Raw genomic sequence first — 22,312 nt, forward strand, 5'->3', positions numbered from 1 at the left:
ATCTCTTGAGCACAATCATTCTCATTGATTTTGTAGTTGTGGTGGCTGCTTTTTCATTATGGTGGTGGAGTTGACTATTTGCAGGGGACTGTGACCCACAAAGTCTCATCTACTTTCTTTGATTTGTCTCTTTTCAAGAAAGTTTGCTGACTCCTGCTGTAAGTTAGTACACTATATGGCCTCACAGTGTGTTTTCTTTTATTGAATAACATAAAAACGATCTTGCACTAATAGCAGGACTTGGGTCTATGTTCTTGTTATGTTTTAGAAGTCTGTTTTCATGTTTGGTATCTTGTGTCCTCATATCACCCTGTGTTAAAAGGACAGTTCAGTTTGATGTCTTCTGTCATATGGCCAGGAAACTTGATTGTGGAAGGACTGGGATGGACTGTGACATTGAAGTCAGCCTCTTTTGCCTTTACAGTATGTTGTCATGTCTGTCATTCTGTCCTGAAATCTGACCTGGATTTCTGTCCTAGATAGACAGTTTCTCAGAGATTTGGTTTGAGAGGCAGAGACAGACTAAAAGAGAAAGGTAATGTCCACTCTCTCCCTAACCTTCAGCAACAGCATCTGAAATTCTGTCTTGGCAAGCTTCACCTAATTCCGAGCACACTGCCAGCAAAGTGTTCCAGCAAACTTGGATTTGATTGCAGATTAGTGAGCACTTGCTGTCGATGAGACAGGGGACGTTTCCCAGCTTCATGTCCATAGGGATGTTACTGCATTGCCAGCCTGTGTATAGGAAGGTCTTTGCCTGAACAGTAAATCTTGGATCCTTTTTCAGATTTTCATCTGTTCATTCTACTTTTAGGACCTGAGCTTTCTTCCTTTTTGCTTTCCTGATCTTAGGATTGCCTTCTCTCCCCAACTAAATCATAGAGGCTTTCGCGGTTCCCTCAGCACTGCCACCAAGCTGAGCTGGTCAGGGCGAGTAGAATCCCACTTTCCTGTGTGACCTGAGGGTGTGGTGGTGTTTGTCACCATGCAGCGCTGATTTTTCTTCCCTTCTGCTAGGATACAGCAGTCTAAGGGTTGAACTACAGGCCATGTTTCTTATATTATTAAGCTTGGTTTTCAAAATTAAGCTCTTTGTATTTCTAATGTATTCTCGTTCGGCTCCAGTAGTGAATTTTCATACTCAGATATGAAAAATTGATTATGTTTGGATTTGGATTGGTAAGGCCCAGCAGAACCAAGCTGCTGCTTTGAGAGATCAGCTATGTTTCAGCGTATAACCGCATTTCCTTAGCCACTGACAGTGCTCAGGTGTCCTCAGCATCCAGGGGTCAAATGCCTCAGGGAGGCAACTCGCTCCCCTACAGTGATGGGTGATCCACGTTCAGTACATGTGTACTTGAAATTTGTGCCTTCAACTGTACATACATCCTGAACCAATGTGATAGTCTAGTTAAGGATTTGCATAGTTTAAGTATTTGGAGAAATGACTGATGTTTGAAATATGAGTGGATGAATATGTGATAAAGCAGTATAGGACAGTGTTAATGATGAAATTTAGTTTGTGTGAGTGTACAGGTATTCACTATGAAGTTTCTTCAACTTTTCTGTATGCTTGTGTATTTTTGTAATAGCTTATTTTGGGAAGATGTCTAGATAGGATGTGTAGGTGATTTGACAAAGTAGGCTGCAGATAGTGTAACAGAGGGATGCCACGACTGGCCTCTGGAAGGCAGCTGCCACTGTACTCCAGCAAGTTGTTTCTTTGTGGGAATCTGGCCCTGGTGTTATCAGAGATTCTATTTTTTTTTCAAAGATTTATTTATTTTTATTAAAAGTCACAGAGGAAGATCTTCCGTCCACTGGCTCACTCCCCAAGTCACAATGGCTGGAGCTGAGTTGATCTGAAGCCATGAGCCTGGAGCTTCTTCTAAGTCTCCCATGTGGGTTCAGGGTCCCAAGGACTTGGTCTGTCCTTGACTGCTCTCCCAGGCCACAAGCAGAGAGCTGGATGGGAAGTGGAGCAGCCGGGATACAAACTGGTGCCCATATAGGATCCCAGCGCATGCAGCACAAGGACTTCAGCCACTGAGCTACTGCACTGGGCCTGAGATTCTAACTTTTTAAAAAGGAATTTCAGGTCTGGCGCAATGGCCTAGCGGCTAAATTCCTCGCCTTGAATACTCCCGGGATCCTATATGGGTGCCAGTTCTAATCCTGGCAGGTCCACTTCCCATCTAGCTCCCTGCTTGTGGCCTGGGAAAGTGGTTGAGGACGGCTCAAAGCTTTGGGACCCTGTACCTGTGTGGGGACCTGGAAGAGCTCCGGGTTCCTGGTTTGGAGTGGCGTAGCACTGGCCATTCTGGTCACTTGGGGAGTGAATCATCGGATGGAAGATCTTCCTCTCTGTCTCTCCTTCTTTATGTATATCTGACTTTGCAATAAAAATAAAATAAATCTTAAAAAAATTTCAATTATGGAATTTTCTGTGTATAAAAACTCTTTCTTTGTAAACCACTACATTAAATTTACCAATCAAGATTTGAATTTTATAGAAAGAATTGGGAGTTTCCTTTTTAGAGGTATTGTTATCACTAACGTGTGACTTCAGGAGGGTTCAGCTGTGGCTGAGACCTTAGCCCATAACCTCAGGTCCCCTGTTGTGTGGGCTGCTGTACAATAATGCTCCTTGCCAGGGCCACGTCACAGTGTTCCTGACACTGACCTAACTAGGCCTTTGCTACGTACGGGCCAGGGAACAGCTGTGAGATTGGGCTGCTTGGTATCAATTTCCCTGAGTTCACTTTAGGATTATTTAATATGGAAAGGGCAGCAGTTACATGGATGCTAGTTTGAAGCTCAAATATAATTCCTGGATGTAAGTCTTAGTCTTTTAGATAAACTAACACTGGATGGGAATCACAAACAGAAAAAATTTCGCTGGCCTCGTTATATTCCCTGATTTGGCTCAGTGGTGTCAACAATCCAGTTAGAGTCCTGTGCTCTTCAGAATTTCAGAGTTGCAAATCCTGCCCCTTTCCTGGCGTCCTACTCTGTTACCCTGGTTTGTCTGTTCTGCCTCAAGAGTGCTTCTCAAGTCCGTCCCCTCCACGGCGTCTGCACCGCCAAGGCTGTGCATCAGACCTCATCTCAGCTTTGGCTTCCCGTCTCCTAAGCAGCATCCCTGCTACAAGTTTTCCTGCCAGCAGTTAAATTTTCTTCCTAGTCCAACTGCAGTTATCTAAGATATGGTTCTGATTATATCACTCACTGGTTTAAAACTCCCAGCACCTCCTTGTTGCCTTCAGGAGAAAGGTTAAATTCTTTATCCTGGGGAGAAAATGCAGCGACTTGCAGAGCCACCGCCCTACTCTACCACGCTTCTTATATTTCCCAGTAGGCTGTGGGGTAAAGTTTGAATTCCTCATTAAGGCCCATAAAGCCCTGCTCAGCTTCCCATTCATGCTCTTCCCTCATCTGAGTACAAGCAGGCCAACTCTCACCATTTCAAAACCTGGCGTTCTAGCTTTCCTTCAGACTTTTCATCCATTGTTCCATTTCCTTCAGATGGTCCTAATCATGACTCTCTTCATTTGGCTGTTTCCTTTTTTGCCCCAGATCAATAATGTGTATCCAAGGAGGTGCCTTCCGTCACCTCCGGACAAAACGAGTGACCCTTCACTCAGTACTAGAGTACTTTGTACTTATCTCTCGTTCTATACTCAGTTATGATTCCTATTGCCTTGGGTTATTTACATGCTCCTTTCCATCACTAAAGGTAAAATCTTACACAGTTTTGATTCCTCCACCTCTTCTCAAGGACTGTCTTAACAAGTGTAAACCTCAGTAGATGTTTGTCACATGAATAAATGGAAAAGCATTTTATATTCAGAGAACACTGATTACTAAGGCAAATTCTTAACCTGTTCTTGGGTAATGTGAGTCAGTGTCAGATCCGGAATGTAAGTCTGTCTTCTCAGATTTTCTGCCAGCGCTAACAATAGACTTGCTGGACCCCTCCACTGCCCGTGACTCCGCAGCCCCTGAACTTCCTTTGCTAGCCATAGGAGTCCTGACCTTCAGTCCCAGCTGGGGTTCATTTCCCTCTCTTCCTAGCGAAACCTGACTAAATACGTTTATATCTACAGGAACTTCTGGTCCTCAACTGTATTTATGTCTATTTTAAGTATATCATTTTTACCCTTTCTTGTGTCAAAAGGAGTGTTCCTTGCTAGTTCCTAAAGACTATACAAGAGTGATGATAATAACAGTAGCATTTAACTATGTGTCAGGCACTAAATGTTTAACCCTAATGGTAGCCATAGGGAAGAGTTATGGTGGTTGGAATGACAACTTTACAGATGAGAAAGCTGAAACCTACAGAGATAACTTGATTCATGAACATGAAACTACTACCTGGTAGACCTGGGATTTGTACCCAGGAAGTTTTCTTCCACAATCTCTGCTCTTAACTAATTATTCCCCTGAGTAGAATTCTATAACCTCTTGCTTTGGTATCTTCTCCTATCATGACTTTTCCTGTTAGTGGAGGGATGACATGACAATAAGTGATGGAAACTAATATATGAAATTACTAGCTTTAACTACCAAACTCTAGATAAAAATGTGCTGGGAAAATGATAAAACCTCTAGTTTACTCTTGTCATAGGGATAACATTCGATCCACTGATTTGTGCTTCCAGCCTATCTAACCTTCCTGTGATGTCTTTGTGCCTTTCTTGCTTTCAGGTCTCAACGTTGTCTGCCTTCTTTGTAGGCACACTTGATGCCCTGGAGTCTCATCCATGTTGTGGCTTTCGGCTGTGTTCTTGTAGCTTGTGAAACACTTGTTTATGAGCACGGAGTGATCTGGAGTTAAATAGAAAAATCCCTCTCTGTGGGACAGCAATTTGCTGCACATGCCAAGTTGACAACAGAGTAGATCTTTGTGGGGAGTGGTTAAGACAGATATCCAAGACACGAGGGAGGTTTCTAATCCAGACTCATGCTAATCAACAGAGTGATTACCAAAGCATGGGTTTTTCATTTATTATAGTTAGAAATGACCAACATATACTCACCAGTTGGCCACATTGCTCATATGAGATTATTGGAGGACTATGCTAGTCTCAGGTTACCCTATAGATGCTAGCTAAATTACATATTTTTAGAGAGGTGGTATCTAATATTAAAAATGTTCCACGAGCCAAATGTTATTTTTCCTCCCTCAAATATTATCTTGGGGCCATCATGATGGTTCAGCAAGCTAATCCTCCACCTGCAGTGCTAGCATCCCAAATGGGCACCATTTCATGTCCTTGGCTGCTACACTTCCCATCCAGCTCCCTGTTTATGGTCTGGGAAAGCTGTCGAAGATGGCCTAAATCTTTGGAACTCTGCAGTTATGTGGGAGACCTGGAAGAAGCTCCTGGTTCCTGGTTTTGGATAAGCTCAGTTCTGGCCCATTGTGGCCATTTGGGGTGTGAACCAGTAGATTGACCATCTCTGTGTTTCTCCTGGTAAATCTCTTTCAAATAAAAATAAATGAATGTTTTCAAAAACGTTATCTTGACGCTGGTCTGTGAGCTGTATTCTGAATGCCTCTAAATTGGTAGGTAGTTATGCAACTGAGTATGTGACCTTCAGTAAGTCATGTCACTTTTCTGAGCTAAATCTCTCCATCTTTAAAATGACAAGTCCTAATGCTATTGTATGAGCTACTTCACTGTTTCCTTCCTTTGCAGCTTTGTCATAGTAATCTTTTTTTCCAAGGAATTTTTTTGATCACCTCTGTTAAAGGGAATCATTCCATTTTTTTCTTAGCTAATTTTTATGTACAGAATTTGTAAGAATGGAATTTCAACAGAACTTCATTCCTTATGTTCAAGTGTCAGACTTTCTCAGCTGTATGTACTCCTTTGACTTGAGGGAAAGCCTTACTTGGAATTTTTACAGCTACTGTGCCTAGCTTATTGTTTCTCAAAATTACCATGATCAGGGGGCCCGGCGTGGTGGCGCAAGTGGTTAAAGGTCCTCGCCTTGCACGCCCGGGATCCCATATGGGCGCCGGTTCTAATCCCAGCAGCCCCGCTTCCCTTCCAGCTCCCTGCCTGTGGCCTGGGAAAGCAGTCGAGGACGGCCCAAAGCTTTGGGACCCTGCACCCGCGTGGGAGACCCGGAAGAGGCTCCTGGCTTCGGATCGGCATAGTATCGGCCCGTTGCGCTCAATTGGGGAGTGAATCATCGGACGGAAGATCTTCCTCTCTGTCTCTCCTCTCTGTATATCCGCCTTTCCAATAAAAAAATAATAAAAATAAATCTTTAAAAAAAATTACCATGATCAGAAAATCATAAGAGGGGTTGGAAGATTGGAACTACAAGTCTTCTATTTGAAGGTGAATCCTGAACTTTGAGCCTAGGTAGTTTTTATTTTCTTCTTTTTAAATTTGAAACGTGGAGAGACAGAGACAGGAAGAGACAAAGACAAGAGAGAGACTGATATTTTTTATCTGCTGGTATACTCCCAAATAACCACAACAGCTGGGACTGGGCCAATCTGAAGTCAGGAGCCTGGTGTTCCATCCAGGTCTCCCATGTGGATGATGGAGAACTAAGGACCTGAACCATCATCTGCTTCCTGGGGTGCACATTAGCAGGAAGCTGGATTTGGAAGTGGAACAGCAGGTCGCTGACCCTGGAACTGTGTATGCAAGTTTCCCACGTGGTGACATAAAAGCAGTCTATACTGATGAACCTCTGGCTGCAGCTTTCATTTTCAGGGCTTGCTCTTGATCACTTTTCCCCTTAATTTTTTAAAAAAAAACCTGCCTTGGTGGGAAGATTGTGATCAGATATGTTTAATTCTATGTAGTGCAAAAGTTCCCAGGTGACACCCATAAGACAAGTTAGCGTTTTCTCATGCAGGTGCTTAAATGCATGAGAAACAGAGAGGGTTGAGGGAAGCATTACTTGAAGTAGGGCTGAGGGCATTTACAGCAGCCCTTGTTAGGATCTATGAACTTACTTTTGAAACTTCATTCTTGTTAACCCTTAGGCACTGTGATACTTGTTCTTAACTGAAGGATTTCTCTGGCCCCAACTTGTAAGCATTTGCAGCCATGTGATATTATGTCAGTCCGCAGAGAACAAAAATCTCAGTCAGTGTGACGCTCCACGGAAAATTCTTGACTTCTGCTCTCTCGACTGTCCGTCTTGAAGACTACGGATCAGTGTCCAGACCTGCCTGACCACTGAGCACATCAGCAGATATAGTTCTCACTGTCTGGAAGCCAGGCTTCCTCTGCCAGTGGGGCTGTGTGTCTTTCACACAAGGTTGACAGATGTGAGGGTCACCTGTCACATTGGAGCTGCCTGCCCTGGTGATTCTCACGTCGTTAGTTCCACTATATCACGATTGGAATGGAGAGGCGGGTACTTGGAAGGACTGATTCAAGCACTAGATCAGTCAGCCTGTACTATGTTTGTCCTCGGTAATTTTATGCTGGTGGTGGAGATTTCCAAATTTACTGACCTCCTTTATCACCTTTAATTTACTTGTATAATTTCCTGGCATATGATGAGGCTACTTGATATGGGTAAGGGGGTTTTGAGCATAGACATACTTGATTTCAGAGGAAAACCATCAGTACTGCTGTCCCACTCTCAGTCCTCAACTGAAATACCTTCAGCAAAAGGCCTGACAGGAAAACCTCAGTTAAAGTCTTTCAGGTTTTGCTGTTTGAATTAAAGACTGATTAAAAAAAAACTTCCTATTTAATGTAGTTGGATTTTGAAAAATAAGCTTTTTTGGGGGGAAGGTCACTTTAAAAAATATTTTTTGATGATTTTTACATAGTTAATTAGGGTGATAAGGGTCAAGGGCTACAGGAAGGTGGGGGAAACCATTATTTCCACATTGTTTTTTTTTTTTTTCCTGTATCTGGGAGAAAGGGGGAGATAAGGGGAAAAGCCAACCCCAGCCTCCCAAATACCTCTGTATCCTAGGATGGATGACAGCCACACGACACCACCCCAGGGTCCCTGATGTGGGGCACACTCAGAGGGTCCTGCTCAAGAGGCTTTGATAGTTCAGCAGTTCTGAATTACTGCCAGTCTTGCCACTCCAAGCACGATGAAATCTCTCCAGAATCCACTGGTTGATATAGTCCACTTTAGAGTCTCCATTTGCCCAGTTAGTCGCTGCTAATACTTGGCTGGGGTAGTTGATCGATTTGTTCTGTCCTCCATCCTGCGTTATGGTACCAGGTGTCCTCTGCAGGTTCTAATGTACTGCTGTATCCTCCATGTGCACCTGGATATTCTGCTCACTTCTCCATTTAAGCCACTGAGGAGGCTTGGCTCTGACACATATACTCCATGGTCAGACCATGGAACCCGCAATTCTCTCCATGGTTAGGGTTCTGAATCCAGAAGGTCAGTTGAGGGGATCCCCCAAAAAACTTCATCTAAGGTGATCCCAGACCTGATGCTTGTGTGTGGTTGCCAATGCAGGATCCAGCATAGTCTGTCACCCCAAACTGTCTCCAGCCCTGTCTTCTGTACAAACCAATGGGTGTTACAGCTCAGCCTGATCCTACCCACCACACATTCAGCCCTCACGCAAACAGGTGAGGGCTGCAAGCTGGTTGGAATGACCCACAATAACCCCACCAGGCCTGTCTCCTTCCTTGGTTCCCATGCTTGTCAGTCCATGCTAGACAGGCTGGTCTAGTCTGTCTCACATCCCATTCAACTCTCATACATGTCAATGAGCATTGAAGCCTAGTTTTATGCAACCAGCCCCACTATCCGGCCCACACACTTGCCAGCGGGTGCCACTGTCTATATAGGTATGCCTGCCCCAGTCCTGGTTCTCATGCTCACCAGTCAGAGTGTCAACCCAAGAGGGAGGTGCCCATTATTTCTCCACTGCTGGATCCTACACTCTCCAGAAGATTCTGCAGTTTAACTTAACAGAATCTGCCCCCTCCCCGCCAGCATTTGCCAGCTGAGACTGTGGCAAAGCCCAACCAACCCACACCCACTCTAACTTATGCATGCACCAGTAGGAACAGTCAACCCAGCCTGGTTTTCCCCTGATCCAGCTTACATGAAGCCAACAGGTGTTATATCCCTGCCCAGTCTGGTCTGCACCCATTTCAGTTCTCACGCTCGCCAGTGGGAGCGGTGGCCCAGCAGGGAAGCCCCATGCATCCACCTTACTGGGTTCATCCCCTATCCGGGGTTTCATGTGTGCTGCTTGGGTGCCCGGCCCAGTCTGGCATGGTCTGCCTCACCGCCTTAGCTTACCCATTGCCAGTGGGTGCTGTAGCCTGATCGGGTCTGGCCCACCCACAGTTCCAGCTCACATTGGTGGGGGCTATAGCCTAGCCTCCCTCTGTAGGCTGTGCCTGTCTAATCATCTTTCTATGGCTTTGTAACAAATTACCACAGACTTTGTGGCTTAAAGCAGCAGAAAATTATTCTCTGCCAGTTCTGGAGACCTGAAGTCTGAAACCAAGGTGTCAGCAGGGCCACACTGCCCCTGAAATAGAGATATGGTGTATTTAATATATACATATAGATTAATATATAAGAACACATTTACTCATCAGTGGATTTTTGGATTGCTTCCATATTTTAGCTATCATGAGTAATGTTCCTGTGAACATGGATATACACATATCTCAAGACCCAGCTTTCAGTTATTTTGAGCATATACCCTACATTTATGTTTTAATAGAATAAAATGATAATGCTGTTTTAAATTTGGGGAGCCACCATACTGTTTTCCATAGAGGCTGAATCATACATTGCCTTCAGCAGAGCACAGGATGCCAATTTGTCCACATCTTTGCCAGCACATTTGTTATTTTCTGTTTTGTTTTTTCTGTAGTAATCATCCTACTGGGAGTGAGATGATATATCATTGTAGTTTTGGCTTACACTTCTCTAATGATTAGTTATATTGAACATCCTTTCATATGTCATCTATGTGTCTTCAAAAGCTTATCCAAGACTTTTGTATTGAGGTATTTTTTAAGATTTATTTATTGGGCCTGGTATGGTAGCCCAGAGGCTGAAGTCCTTGCATTATGTACGCCGGGATCCCATATTAGTGCCAGTTCATATCCCATCTGCTTCATTTCCCTTCCGGCTCCCTGCTTGTGGCTGGGGAAAGCAGTGGAGAATCGCCTAAAGCCTTGGGACCCTGCCTCTGCATGAGGGACCTGGAAGAAGTTCCTGGCTCCTGGCTTCGGATCAGCTCAGTACTGGCTGTTGTGGCCACAAGGGGGGGGTGAAACAACAGATGGAAGATCTTTTCTTCTCGCTGTATATCTGCCTTTCCAATAAAAACAAATAAATCTTTAAAAAATCGTATTTATTTATTTGAAAGGCAGAGTTACAGGGGTGGGCGGGGTGGAGAGCAAGAGGTCTTTTATCTGGTGACTCACTCCCCAAGTAGCCATGATGCCCAGAATAAAATTAAGAGCCTGAAACTCCATCCGGATCTGCACCTGGATACAGGGGCCCATCTGTGCTTTCCTCTGTTGCTTCCCCAGGTGTATTAGCAGGAAGCTGGATTGAAGGTAGAACAGTGGGACTTGATGTAGTGCTCATGTCATATGCTAGTATTGCAAATGGCAGCTTAACACACTGTGCCACGATAGCAACCCAAGCTGATTTTTATTTTTATTTATTTATTTTAAAGATTTATTTTTGTTATTATTTGAAAGGCGGATATACAGAGAGGAGAGACAGAGAGGAAGATCTTCCGTCCAATGATTCACTCCCCAAGTGAGCGCAACGGGCCGATACTATGCCAATCCGAAGCCAGGAGACTCTTCCGGGTCTCCCACGCGGGTGCAGGGTCCCAAAGCTTTGGGCCATCCTCGACTGCTTTCCCCGGGCCACAGGCAGGGAGCTGGAAGGGAAGCGGGGCTGCTGGGATTAGAACCGGCACCCATATGGGATCCCGGGCGTGCAAGGCGAGGACCTTAACCACTTGCGCCACCGTGCCGGGCCCCCAAGCTGATTTTTAAAATGTTGAGTTTTGGAAGTTCCCTATGTATTCTGGATATTAATTTATATTACAGTCATCATTTGCAAATAATTTCTTACATTCTGTGGGTTGCCTGTGGCTGTTAGTAATGTGTTCTGCGTGATTTGTTGAAATCAAGGCAAGCATAGGCTCAAAAATCCAAACAAGTCTCTGTGAGGCTGCACTAACCCCGCTTCTGGTGTGACATCTGCCCAGGCACCTGAAGCTAGGTTCTGTGGGAAGGGAATTATTCTGAGACGGAGGCAGGTACTGTTAGCACTATTATGAGATACAACGGCAAGGTCAGAGCTTCAAGTCAGCACTTGGTGGCAGTGACAGTTGCAGGCTATTTTGGGAACCAAGGAAGCTTTGTTTGTGCGGTCTTCTCTGCACTCCTTGATTTAACTCTGGGATTGATCAGCCCTCAGTCACTTTTGCCTTTGATAAAGAGAGAGAAATGCCAGGTAGAGTAGAGATGTCACAGTGCTTGTTGACATAGATTTTATTGGGGAAATTAGCTGTTTTTTCCTTGGAAATAGCTTGTCATTTTCAGAGAAATGTGACACTCTTGTTTTTAGGAAGTTTTATGTATTACATGACAGTTTTTTTTTTCTGAATGGTTTTTTGAGCGAATAACTGTATTATAGCTCCATTTTTTTAAAAGGAGGCTTAGTAATATTCTGTATCTTTTCAGGGATACAAAAATAGGAGGCACTAGATTTAGGTCACAGCAGAAGAAATTTGGGTTAAAGGGAAAAAAGAATGCCCCCATTGTTGTCATGGGCAACAATAAAGCTTGGTTAGCTTCCTTCCCAAGAAAAAGAACAGCCGATTTGTCTGGAGCATTTGGTGCAGCCCGTGGTGTGGGCTCCGTGGGCTTGGGCTGTATTTTGTAGATGGACCAGTCTGCCCGTCTGTGAGCTTCCATCGGGGATGAGTCAGCAGCACAGCTGCAGATGGAGTGGAAAAAGGACATCTAAATTTAGTTATTATTCACTTGAGAAGGTTTCCAGGGACCATTCTTTTCTCAGTCCTCTTGGGTTTGTTTGTTTGTTTGTTTGTTTTGAGGAGGAGGGGACAACAATGGGAGAAAGAGGAAGGAGAGGCAGTTACTCCAAGGTATTCATGACTATCCTGCAACCCTATGATTGGTATCACCTCCCACCTCAACAGTTCCCCAGCTAAACCACAGTCCATAGTATTTTACTCACGTGACTCCTGAATTTAGGTGCTTACAGGACTCTGAATGTTACAGGGGGAAATTTTTGTATTGGTGTTTGTGATGATAAGCCCAGGGAGAGGGAACTGAACAAGCATTTAACCAGCTGGCTGACTACTTCTCTGAGGTGTTCCTTAGGAGATTGGTGAGCTATCAAATTATGTTTCATATTAACCAAGTTTGTTCTGTTATTCTTTCAAACTTGCTTACAATGCCATTTCCATTCCAAATACTGGAATCCTAATAGTTGGGATTTGTAGACAATGATATCATAAACGTTTTAGATTTATAGACACATTTATGGATTTATAGAGAACACTTTTACAAATTTTAAAAGCAGAACTAAAGTCCTAAGGTGATTAAGAAAAGGAAGGAAAGGACTTACATTTGACTGTGCCAGCCCTTGTGACACTGGCATCCTGAATCAGAGCACCAGTTTGAGTCCCAGCTGCCCTGCTTCCAGCACCCAGCAGCTGCACCTGCGAAGGCAGTGGGGGCTTCCAATTTTCACTTGAATGATCAAACTGCATCTTTGGCAACAAGTGCTACTCATTTTCTCTGAATTGTTAGGCTTGCTTTGTTCATTTTTAAGTCAGAATGCCATAATTTGTTAGTTATCTTTTAAGTAAAAGTAATGTTTTATGAGGCAGTTTATCTTGCAGCTCAGAAAGATACACAAGTTCTCTCTTCGAAACAACTGTTACACGTGTATTTGATCATGTGGAATATTAAGATTTACATTCAAGAATTAATATAATTATTTTTACTGTTTCATGAAGGTTGTTCTTTTTAAATTTGATTTTTTTTTTTTAGCGTAAAGGCAAATTTATAGATAGAAAGAGAGACACAGAGAAGAATCTTCCATCCACTGGTTTACTTCCCAAGTTGCCACAATGGCCAGAGCTAAGCTGATCCCAGAAGCGTCTTCTGGGTCTCCCATACAGGTGCAGGGTCCCAAGGCTTTGGGCCATCCTCAATGGCTTTCCCAGGCCATAAGCAGGGAGCTGGATGGAAAATGGAGCAGCTGGGACACAAACCAGTGCCCATATGGGATCCTGGAGCATGCAAGGTGAGGACTTTAGCCACTAGACTCATGTTCTGGGCCCATCAAGGCTATTCTTACTTGAAACTTGGCTTTCAAAAACAGTATATGATAAAAAATATGGGGCTACTAGTATTTTTTAAATAAAAGATGTATCTATCTATTTATTTATTTGAAAAGCAGAACTATAGAGAGGAAGAGACAAAGAGAGAAATCTTGTACCGACTAGTGTATTACCCAAATGAAGGCTGAAGCCAAGAGCCAGAACTCCAACCTGGTCTCTATATGGGTGGCAGGAACCTGAGTAGTTGGCCATCTTCTGCGGTTATCCTGGACATGTTAGCAAGAAGCTGGATTGCAAGGGGAACAGCTTGGATTTTAACTAACACAAATATGGGACACCAGGATTTCAAGCAGTGGCTTAATTCTTTTTGCTAAAGTGCCAGCCCCTTAGCTACAGTTTAAATTTATTATTGTTATTTTATTATTATTATTATTTTTAGTTTTTTCAAAGAAGAGATTAACCAACAGATTTTGTTTGTTTAAAAATCATTCATTTAGACTATACTATTGTAGCAACATGGGAAAATCTATCAGGGGGTGGGATCTCAGTCTATACAAATTTGTTCCACAAAATTCAGAAATTCAAAATAAAAATAGAACAAAAAATAAATTAAAAAATAATTCATTTAATTAAAAGTCAGAGTTAGAAAGAGGGAGAGGCAGAAAAAGAGAAATCTTCCATCTACTGCTAAATTATTCCCCAGATCACAATGGCCAGCACTGGAACAGGCTGAAGCCAGGAGGCAGGAGCTTCATCTGGTTCTCCTGTGGGAGGAAGGGGCCCCGAATACTTAGACCACCTTTCTACTGCTTTTTCTGTTTCTTTTTCTTTCTTTCTTTCTTTCTTTCTTTCTTTCTTTCTTTCTTTCTTTCTTTCTTTCTTTCTTTCTTTCTTTTCTTTTCTTTTCTTTTCTTTTAGGCCATTAGGAAGGTGCTGGATAGGAAGTTGGGCAATAGGGACTCTATTGCTATATGGGATGCTGCATTGTAGGCTTGTAGGCTTTGCAGGCTTTAGCTGCTGTGTTACTACAACCTGCTCTGATAGGCAGGTTTTTAAAAGATTGGTATTCCTTGTTTCACAACTATGATAATGATAATGTTTTAGAAGCCTTAATAGCGATTAACGTTGATAACTTGGCCCTCTTTATCTTTTGTATTCTGTTGCTGTGTCAGGATAGCCTTGGTTTTTGGAGATCCCTTTGCTGTTCATGACTGTATTGTTTAGGTTATGGTAGACCTAAGGCCCTCACTCAAAGCTTCTCTGCTTCTCCCTGCTGAATGAGACAGGCAGCGAAGGATCACTAACCATCCCTGACTACAAGCACACTTTACAATGTTTAAAGCCATTCCGAAGATAGATTTCCTCCCTTTGGAATGTTCCCCTATCCTTTTTCACCAAAACAAGGGGTGCTTAACAGTTATACAAGTTTTAAACTATACCTGTTAAATGGCAAAATTGCATTTAATCCTGACATTGTTTTCTATTTCTCTTTCTCTTTCTTTCTTTCTTTCTTTCTTTCTTTCTTTCTTTCTTTCTTTCTTTCTTTCTTTCTTTCTTTCTTTCTTTCTTTCTTTCTTTCATTCTTTCTTTCTTTCTTCCTTCCTTTCTTTCTTCCTTCCTTCCTTCCTTCCTTCCTTCCTTCCTTCCTTCCTTTCTTAAGCAGAGTTCAAAAGAGAGAGATCTTCCATCCTCTGGTTCACTCCCCAAATGGCTACAAAAAGAAGGATTGGGCCAGGTCAGGGCCAGCAGCATCCTCTGGGTCTCACATGTGAATGCTGGAACCCAAGTTCTTGGGCTGACTGTCTTTTCCTAGATTCACATGTGCCTTAACAGGGTGCTGGGTCAGTAGAATAGCTGTGACTTTTTTTTTTTGAGTAGCTGTGATTTGAATTGATGCCCACATGGGATGCTTACATCGCAGACAATGGCCACAAAGCCAGTCCACAGATTGTTTTCTGTTAAAGTTCATAGCAAGGGACGGGATTGTGATGTAGCGGATAAAGCTACTGCTTGCTGTCTACAACTCTGGCATCCCATATTAATGCTGGTTTGTGTCCTGTGTATTGCACTTCTGATCCAGTTCCCTGCTGATGTACCCAAAAAAGCAACAGAAGATGACTCAAGTGCTTGTGCCCAAGCCACGCACATGAAAGACCCAGATGAAAACTCCTGGCTCCTGGCTTTTGCCTGGCTCAGCCCTGGCTGTTGTGGCCATCTGGGAAGTGAGCCAGTGGATGGAAGATTTCTCTCGCTCTCTCTTTCTGACTTTCAAATAAAGAACTACATCTTCAAATTAAAAAAAAAATATAAGCAAATCAGTGATTTTCCATGTGCCTTTTAAAAATTGCTGAATATACTGTTGAAACAGCTCACTCATTTATAGCACTTCAGAAATCATTTCCACAGTTCTAATGGTACTAGTAGCACTTATATAAAGGATAGTTCTATTGTACTTCTAGGCTTAGGAATCACACCTGGGGCATTTGCATATGCTCTGGAGCAGAGCATAGCAGAAATTAGTAAGTGCTGAGTGAATGAGCAGCTTTTTCTTTTCAGGCCTGTATTGATGAGAATTTGGACATGGTAAAATTTCTGGTGGAGAACAGAGCCAATGTCAACCAGCAGGACAACGAGGGTTGGACACCACTTCACGCGGCAGCTTCCTGTGGCTATCTCAACATAGCAGAGTGAGTGAGTCTTACAGGGTAGGGTGGGGGTGGGAGCAATGGCCTTCTCCTGTCTTGGGACTTGGACTTTCAAAAATAGTTATCATCTCTTTCTATTACAAAATATGAAACCAAGGGATGAATTATTTTTAAGAAATAATGGCAAATATGTTTCATATAGCTCTAAGATCAGTTTTTTAGATTGCTTACATTTTGGCATCATTAATACTTTCTGAGATGTGCAAGGGTGGCTTCTGTCTGGTGCACTGTCTGAGTTGGGTTTCTGAACAGGTGTAGAAGGGTACATTGTAGGCAGATGTCTTTTTTTAATAAATATTTTTAGTGTTATTTATTTTAAAGTTTTATTTATTTATTTGAAAGTATGACAGAGGAAAAAAGAGAAAAATCTTTGATTTGCTGGTTCACTTCCCAAGTGATCACAACTGCCAGAGCTGGGCTAGACCAAAGTCATGAGCCTGGCTCTCTCTTTGGCATGCAGCACCTGGACCATCTTTTGCTACTTTCCTAGGTGCATAAACATGGAGCTGAGACAGGAGCACAGCTGCCAGGACTCATCCATGGGTCTCAATATGGGACACTGCTGTTGCAAATGGCAACTTAACACCAGCCCCTTCTTTGTAAAATCTGTGTTTTAAAAAATTTCTGCTTAGTACAGATGAAGGTGTGAAATGCCTCATGTTAATCATAATGCATAAGTAGTAGTAGAAGAATGGACCTAAAACATGTGGACAAAGGGCAAGGTAGATATTGGCAGGTGTTCTCCACATTGGCAGAATGAGTCTGTTTACTGAAATGTATCAGGGGACTAACCTCCATGACAACTAGTGCCTCTCCTCTGGGCAGCAAAACTACATAGTGCCTGGAATATAGGGGCTCTAAATAAACATGTTCCATTCAACCAGGCAGCTTGTTTTTAAATGGGACAGAGACTTTGGTGGTTGAACATCTTTGAAAAGAAACTGCTGAGTATATTCTAAATGAGGAAAAATGTAAATTGATGGATTCTGTAATAGATTCATGATATCCTATGGTCCCTTGAAAATAAGATTGCATATTTTAAGGCCATTGTCCATAACATGATTAGAGCTCCATTACATTTGTCCTATTCACTTGGCAGTCCTGTAGGGACCTGAGAATGACTTACCCCGGAGTCTGGTTTGCCCAGATTTCCTGGGGGAACCTGTGTCACTGGGTCTGCTGCCGAGCCAGGCATCCTCAGTGGGAGTTCAGCCAAGGGCAATTCAGAGCCAGGGGAGCCCAAGGGAGCAGTGGGTTGCTTCTCCGAAAGAGGATGGACCCCAAAGCTAACAGGAATGACCAATGCAATTTTCTTGTGCATTTTCACTCTGTGTTCTTTGGTTGAAGTCGGTCACCTTCTGACACCCTAAGCTGCCCTCTTCTCAGGGTGCTGGCCTTACTCACTGACATCAGCAATCTGATATCTGAGAGTCCGGGTGACTCCCTGTGGATGGATTTTCCTGAGTACATATATCTGAGACTCATTTGTACAATGTTCTGATCCTCACTGGCTTTTTTTTTTCAGTTATATATATTTTTAAAATTTTATTTTTTTTTAATGTTGTTTACATAGTTGATAAGAATGCAGGCCCATGAGGATCAGTGAATAAGGCGAGGAGGGTCAAGGTATTGGGGAAGGTGGGTGAGGCAAGTGCTTCCCATTTTCCTTTTCTTCCCTTTTCTCCTGTATAGTTATTTATTCAGATAGTATGTTTATGTTAATTGAGCTCTCCAAGCTCATTGAATTCATGGATTTCCTTTTTTCTCAAGGGTTCCCCACCTTTAAAAAAATCTTTTTAAATACTTATCTAAGGAATAATGCATGGTTAGACTTTGGATCACTGTGTTGGCATTATCCTTCTTTTTCAAAAGCTGAGTTCAGGCTTAGCAAAAGATATTACATGGATGTTTTACATTTTAATTACAAGTAAGAGTATTACTCAGAAGCTATAGATTGACCTAAGAGTAGTATTTAATTTGGCGTTATAGCTTATTGAAATTCCAATATATATCAGAATATATTAAGTACATTGACTAAGTATAATATATATACTTACATATGTAAGTGTATATAAATATATACATAGTATATATAAGTAAAATGTATAAGGAAAATGTATTATCAATTTTTTAAACTATTTAGTTACAGAGAGATCTTCCTTCCTCTGGTTCACTCCTCAGATAGCTGCAATGCCAATCTAAAACTAGGAGCCAGGAACTTCTTTCGGGTCTCATGCATGGGTGGCAAGGGCTCACACACTTGGACCATCATCCACTGGTTTCCTCAGACCATTAACAGGGAACTGGATCAGAAGTGAAGCAGCTAAAACATGAACTGGTACACCTATGCAGGATTCTGGCATCACAGATAGAGGCTTAGCTCATTGTGTCACAACACCTCCCTGCAGACTTTAAACACATGATGAATGAATGGCTATTTCTGAGCCTTTGGGTAAGTATAAGGATTTACATGGCCAAAATAGATATTACTGAGTAGGTTGATTTTTATTCTTGATTCAGTGCAATTGTAAGCCTTGAGATTTTTGCTGTTTTCCTCCTAAAACTGGAGAAAATAGAAATAAAGACAGCCAGATTATTTTCAGGAAACAAATGTTCTTGTTCATGGGCTTAAAATTTATAAGTGTGCCAGAAAAGGACAAAGCAGGGACCTGGGTACCCCCATGATATTGTGCCTTATCCAGTGGGGGATTGAACAGATGTTAGAACAGAGTGGACAAGATGTATCATTTCATTTAAACAATGGTTATGGAGTGCCAGGAGAAAATGTCAGAGCACTGGGGTAATGGGGAGGAAGACACAATTGTTACCCTCAATTGCTTTCAGTGTTGAAGTAGTTACAGCAAGGTACAGTGTACCTCATGACAGAAGTCCAGAGCTAGTGCTGCGGAGCAAGGAAGGTGGTCAGGGTTTAAAGAAGGGAGAAAGAGAATCTAGTTAATGAGAACAAGCCAAGGCCTCATGAAGGACAGGCATTTTACATGGGCCGTGAGAGATGTGAAAGGTGCCCACAAGAGCAAAGAGAAGAGAGGGCTGTGCTTGGAAATAATAAGTGGTTCAGTTTGATTAGAATATAGGATACAGTTGAACTCAACCACATTTATTGAGTGCTTATTATGTGTGTTGCATTCTGACTTTACAAGGTGAAGGACATGTGGTTCAATGTTTCTTTGACCCAAGGGAGAAGAATTAGAAAAGCTACTGAACATATAGACGGGAAGGAGTAATTGGAGGACAAAATCTGAGAGGCTCAAAAAAGATGCATGATGTCAAAAGAAAAAAAAACCCATACTTGGCTTTCAAAGTTGAATTTACTTACAGCTCTGTTTTTCCACAAATTTTTGAAAGTGCCTATACACTGGTACTTCATAGAATTCAGACTAGAGATGGAGTTAATCTAGGAATTGGAAAAGATGTGTCATTCTCTGAGACTGTGAGAGAAGAAAGGGCATAGTTAATTGTGCATGCCTTTGAGTTTTTTCTTTTTGGAATTGATCTGTAAATTTTTATTGAGGTTCTGTTATAGCAGTTGCTAGGTGCCAAGAAAGCATAACAGTCTTAATCTAATCATTGTTGATTGTTTTTCCTCTGCCAACTCTTGGAATGCAAGTGTGGCCATTATTGACTAACTCTTTTGAAAAATGTGCATTGTCTAGAGAGTGGATCCTTGAACTTAAACCAATAAATGTTTATTGAATTGTTGAATATATAGAAGCCTAATTCAGCTCATTTTCTTTTCCCCTTTAACTGCTTATGATCATTTGGTAAAGTCCCCAGTATTGTATCTTGACATGGAGAAAATGAACTAGACACAAAGTCCGAAGGCTGAATCAGGGACCAGTGTTTTAGTGTAGCAGGTAAAACTGCCGCCTGTAGCACGGGCATCTCATATGGGTGTTGATTCCTATCCCAGCTGCTCCACTTCTGATCCAGTTTCCTGCTAATGGCCTGGAAAAAGCAGAAAATGGCTCATGTGTTTGGGCTCCTGCCACCAACGTGGGAGACCTGGAAGAAGCTCCTAGCTCCTGTCATTGTCCTGGCCCAGCCCCGAGTGTAGCCAGTGCATGAAAGATTTCTCTTTCTCTGTGTCTCTTCCTCTATCTGACTTTCAGATAAATACATTAAATTAAAAAAAAAAAAGAAAGAAAGAAAAAGAAAAACTGGGTCTACTCTCCCACTTTCCAGTTCCTTGATTTTTTGAAAAAATTACTTACTATATGAGCTTCAGTTTTTTAAAGTAGACAATAGTACCCATATAACCTATTTCAAACTGTTACCTAAGACTTATTATACAATTTTTTGTGAAAGCATTTTAAATATAAAAAAAGAACCATACGGGCCCGGTGCGGTAGCTAGCAGCTAAAGTCCTCACCTTGCATGCGCCGGGATCTCATATGGGTGCCAGTTCGTGTCCCTGCAGCCCTACTTCCCATCCAGCTCCCTGCTGTGGCCCGGGAAAGCAGTTGAAGACAGCCCAGAGTCTTGGGACCCTACACCCGCATGACAGACCTGGGAGAGGCTCCGGGCTCCTGACTTTGATTTGTCACAGTTCTGGACATTGTAGCTGCTTGGGGAGTGAATCATTGGACAGATGATCTTCTGTGCCCCTCTTCCTCTCTGTATATCTGACTTTTCAATAAAAGTAAATAAATCTTTTTTTAAAAAAGGACCACATAAAGTCCAGATTATCAAACCTTGTTTTTTTAAAATTCACTAGAGAAGGTTTTTTTCTTTAGGATCAAGTATTCTGTTTGGGCTTAGAATCTATGTAGAGGTGAATGTTTGACCCTTACCCCGTAGAAGAGTGTTTGAATTGGAGTCCAGCTTCCTGCTGATGTAAACTGGAGGAGGCACCAGGTGATGGCTAAGGAGATGGGTTCCAGCCTCTTACCTGGAAGGGTTGGACTGCCATCCCAGCTCCCAGCTTCACCTGGCCTACAGACACTCTGCCATTTGGGAAATGATCCAGCAAATTAAAAACCCTGCCAATCTCTCTGCCTGAAAATAAATAAAGTTTATTTATTATTTTGATGTTTCTTTGGTAATTTAGTTCCTTTTAGTGTGTAAGAGACTTCATGTGGATGACTAGTTGAAGGGAGAGTTTTGTGGGAGCATAACATAAGTGTATGTATACAAATTCTAATGTGTGCTTTCCTTTTATCTTTGTACCCATAACACTACTTAATAAATTCTCATGTGACATTGAAAACATTTTTCATAAAAGTTGCTTATTTACATAGCCTCTGGGACGCCTTCATTCTTACATTATAAATTCAGTAAGACCTTTTGGGAAATCTGTGTGGATGCCCGGGATGGTAGGTGAGTTCTAAGGGCTATGTGCCTTCCCTGTGTATTTAGAAAATGTCTTGCTGTGTTCTTAAAAAAGAGTAGGACTTATGAATGTGAGTGTGAAAGAAATACTGTTTTATGGCATTGTTTTTGTCAGAAAGTAGAGAAGTCTCCAGTCCTGATACATGAAGGCTAATGGAGTTAGAAATTAATATGGAATACTCTACCTGGGGCCATATATTAAAACCCCCAATTAGAGGGCTTATAGTGTTCTGAACCCTAGGTGCGTGGCTGTAAATTGCTGTTCCATTGACAGAGGTAGTACTGATGCCGAGTCTTGTCTGCACAGATATTTCCTTAACCACGGAGCCAGTGTGGGCATTGTGAACAATGAGGGCGAAGTCCCCTCTGACCTTGCCGAAGAACCTGCCATGAAGGATCTCCTCTTAGAGCAAGTGAAGAAGCAAGGTAACTGGCGACTGGATGGGCTGGGGGAGCCTCTTAGACATTGCCGCTCACAGAAAGCAATCCCTCTGCTGTGAACAGCTTTTGATTATCATGTGACAGAAGATTAGATCTGACTACCTGGTATTAGTCATCAATTACCAACATTGTATATCCTCTTAACTCACAAGACAAGCCAGATGTCAAACGTATGACCAGCCCTTCCTTGTTTTTGTCATTCTGAGACTGCATGCTTGACACAAAGTTAGGAGTCATTTGATCAGGAGCATGAGCATTTCTTACTGTGCATTATTTGGTATTGCGTTTTACTATACATTGCAGAGTGACTTTACATTTTGATGAGAGGTAACAGTCATGCTGGTGAAGATACTTAGTATAACATTTGAAATGATCTTTAACCATACTAACCATGAAAATTATTCTGGTAGTATGTTAGGAGAGGAGGCTAATTTAGAAGACTACAGGGGCCCGGCGCACTGGCCCAGCAGCTAAAGTCCTTATCTTAAATGTG

At 42.3% G+C, this 22,312-nt stretch overlaps 1 protein-coding gene across 7 annotated transcripts in view; it reads left to right on the forward strand.

Moving 5' to 3' along the window:
* PPP1R12B (protein phosphatase 1 regulatory subunit 12B) overlaps window positions 1-22,312 on the forward strand; it is a 205,877-nt gene that overhangs the window by 30,726 nt on the left and 152,839 nt on the right. For all 7 annotated transcript variants that reach the window (XR_005884468.1, XM_040985450.1, XM_040985446.1 and 4 more), the window contains exons 2-3: window positions 15,881-16,011; window positions 21,686-21,804. Coding sequence is in view for 6 of the 7 variants with exons in the window: in XM_040985450.1 (XP_040841384.1) it covers window positions 15,881-16,011; window positions 21,686-21,804 (250 nt within the window). In the remaining variant the exon portion in view is untranslated. The remainder of the gene's footprint in view (window positions 1-15,880; window positions 16,012-21,685; window positions 21,805-22,312) is intronic.

Source organism: Ochotona curzoniae, unplaced genomic scaffold (genome assembly GCF_017591425.1).
Source record: "Ochotona curzoniae isolate NIBS_2020 unplaced genomic scaffold, NIBS_Ocur_1.0 contig_430, whole genome shotgun sequence".
In the NCBI taxonomy this organism is placed as follows: domain Eukaryota; kingdom Metazoa; phylum Chordata; class Mammalia; order Lagomorpha; family Ochotonidae; genus Ochotona; species Ochotona curzoniae.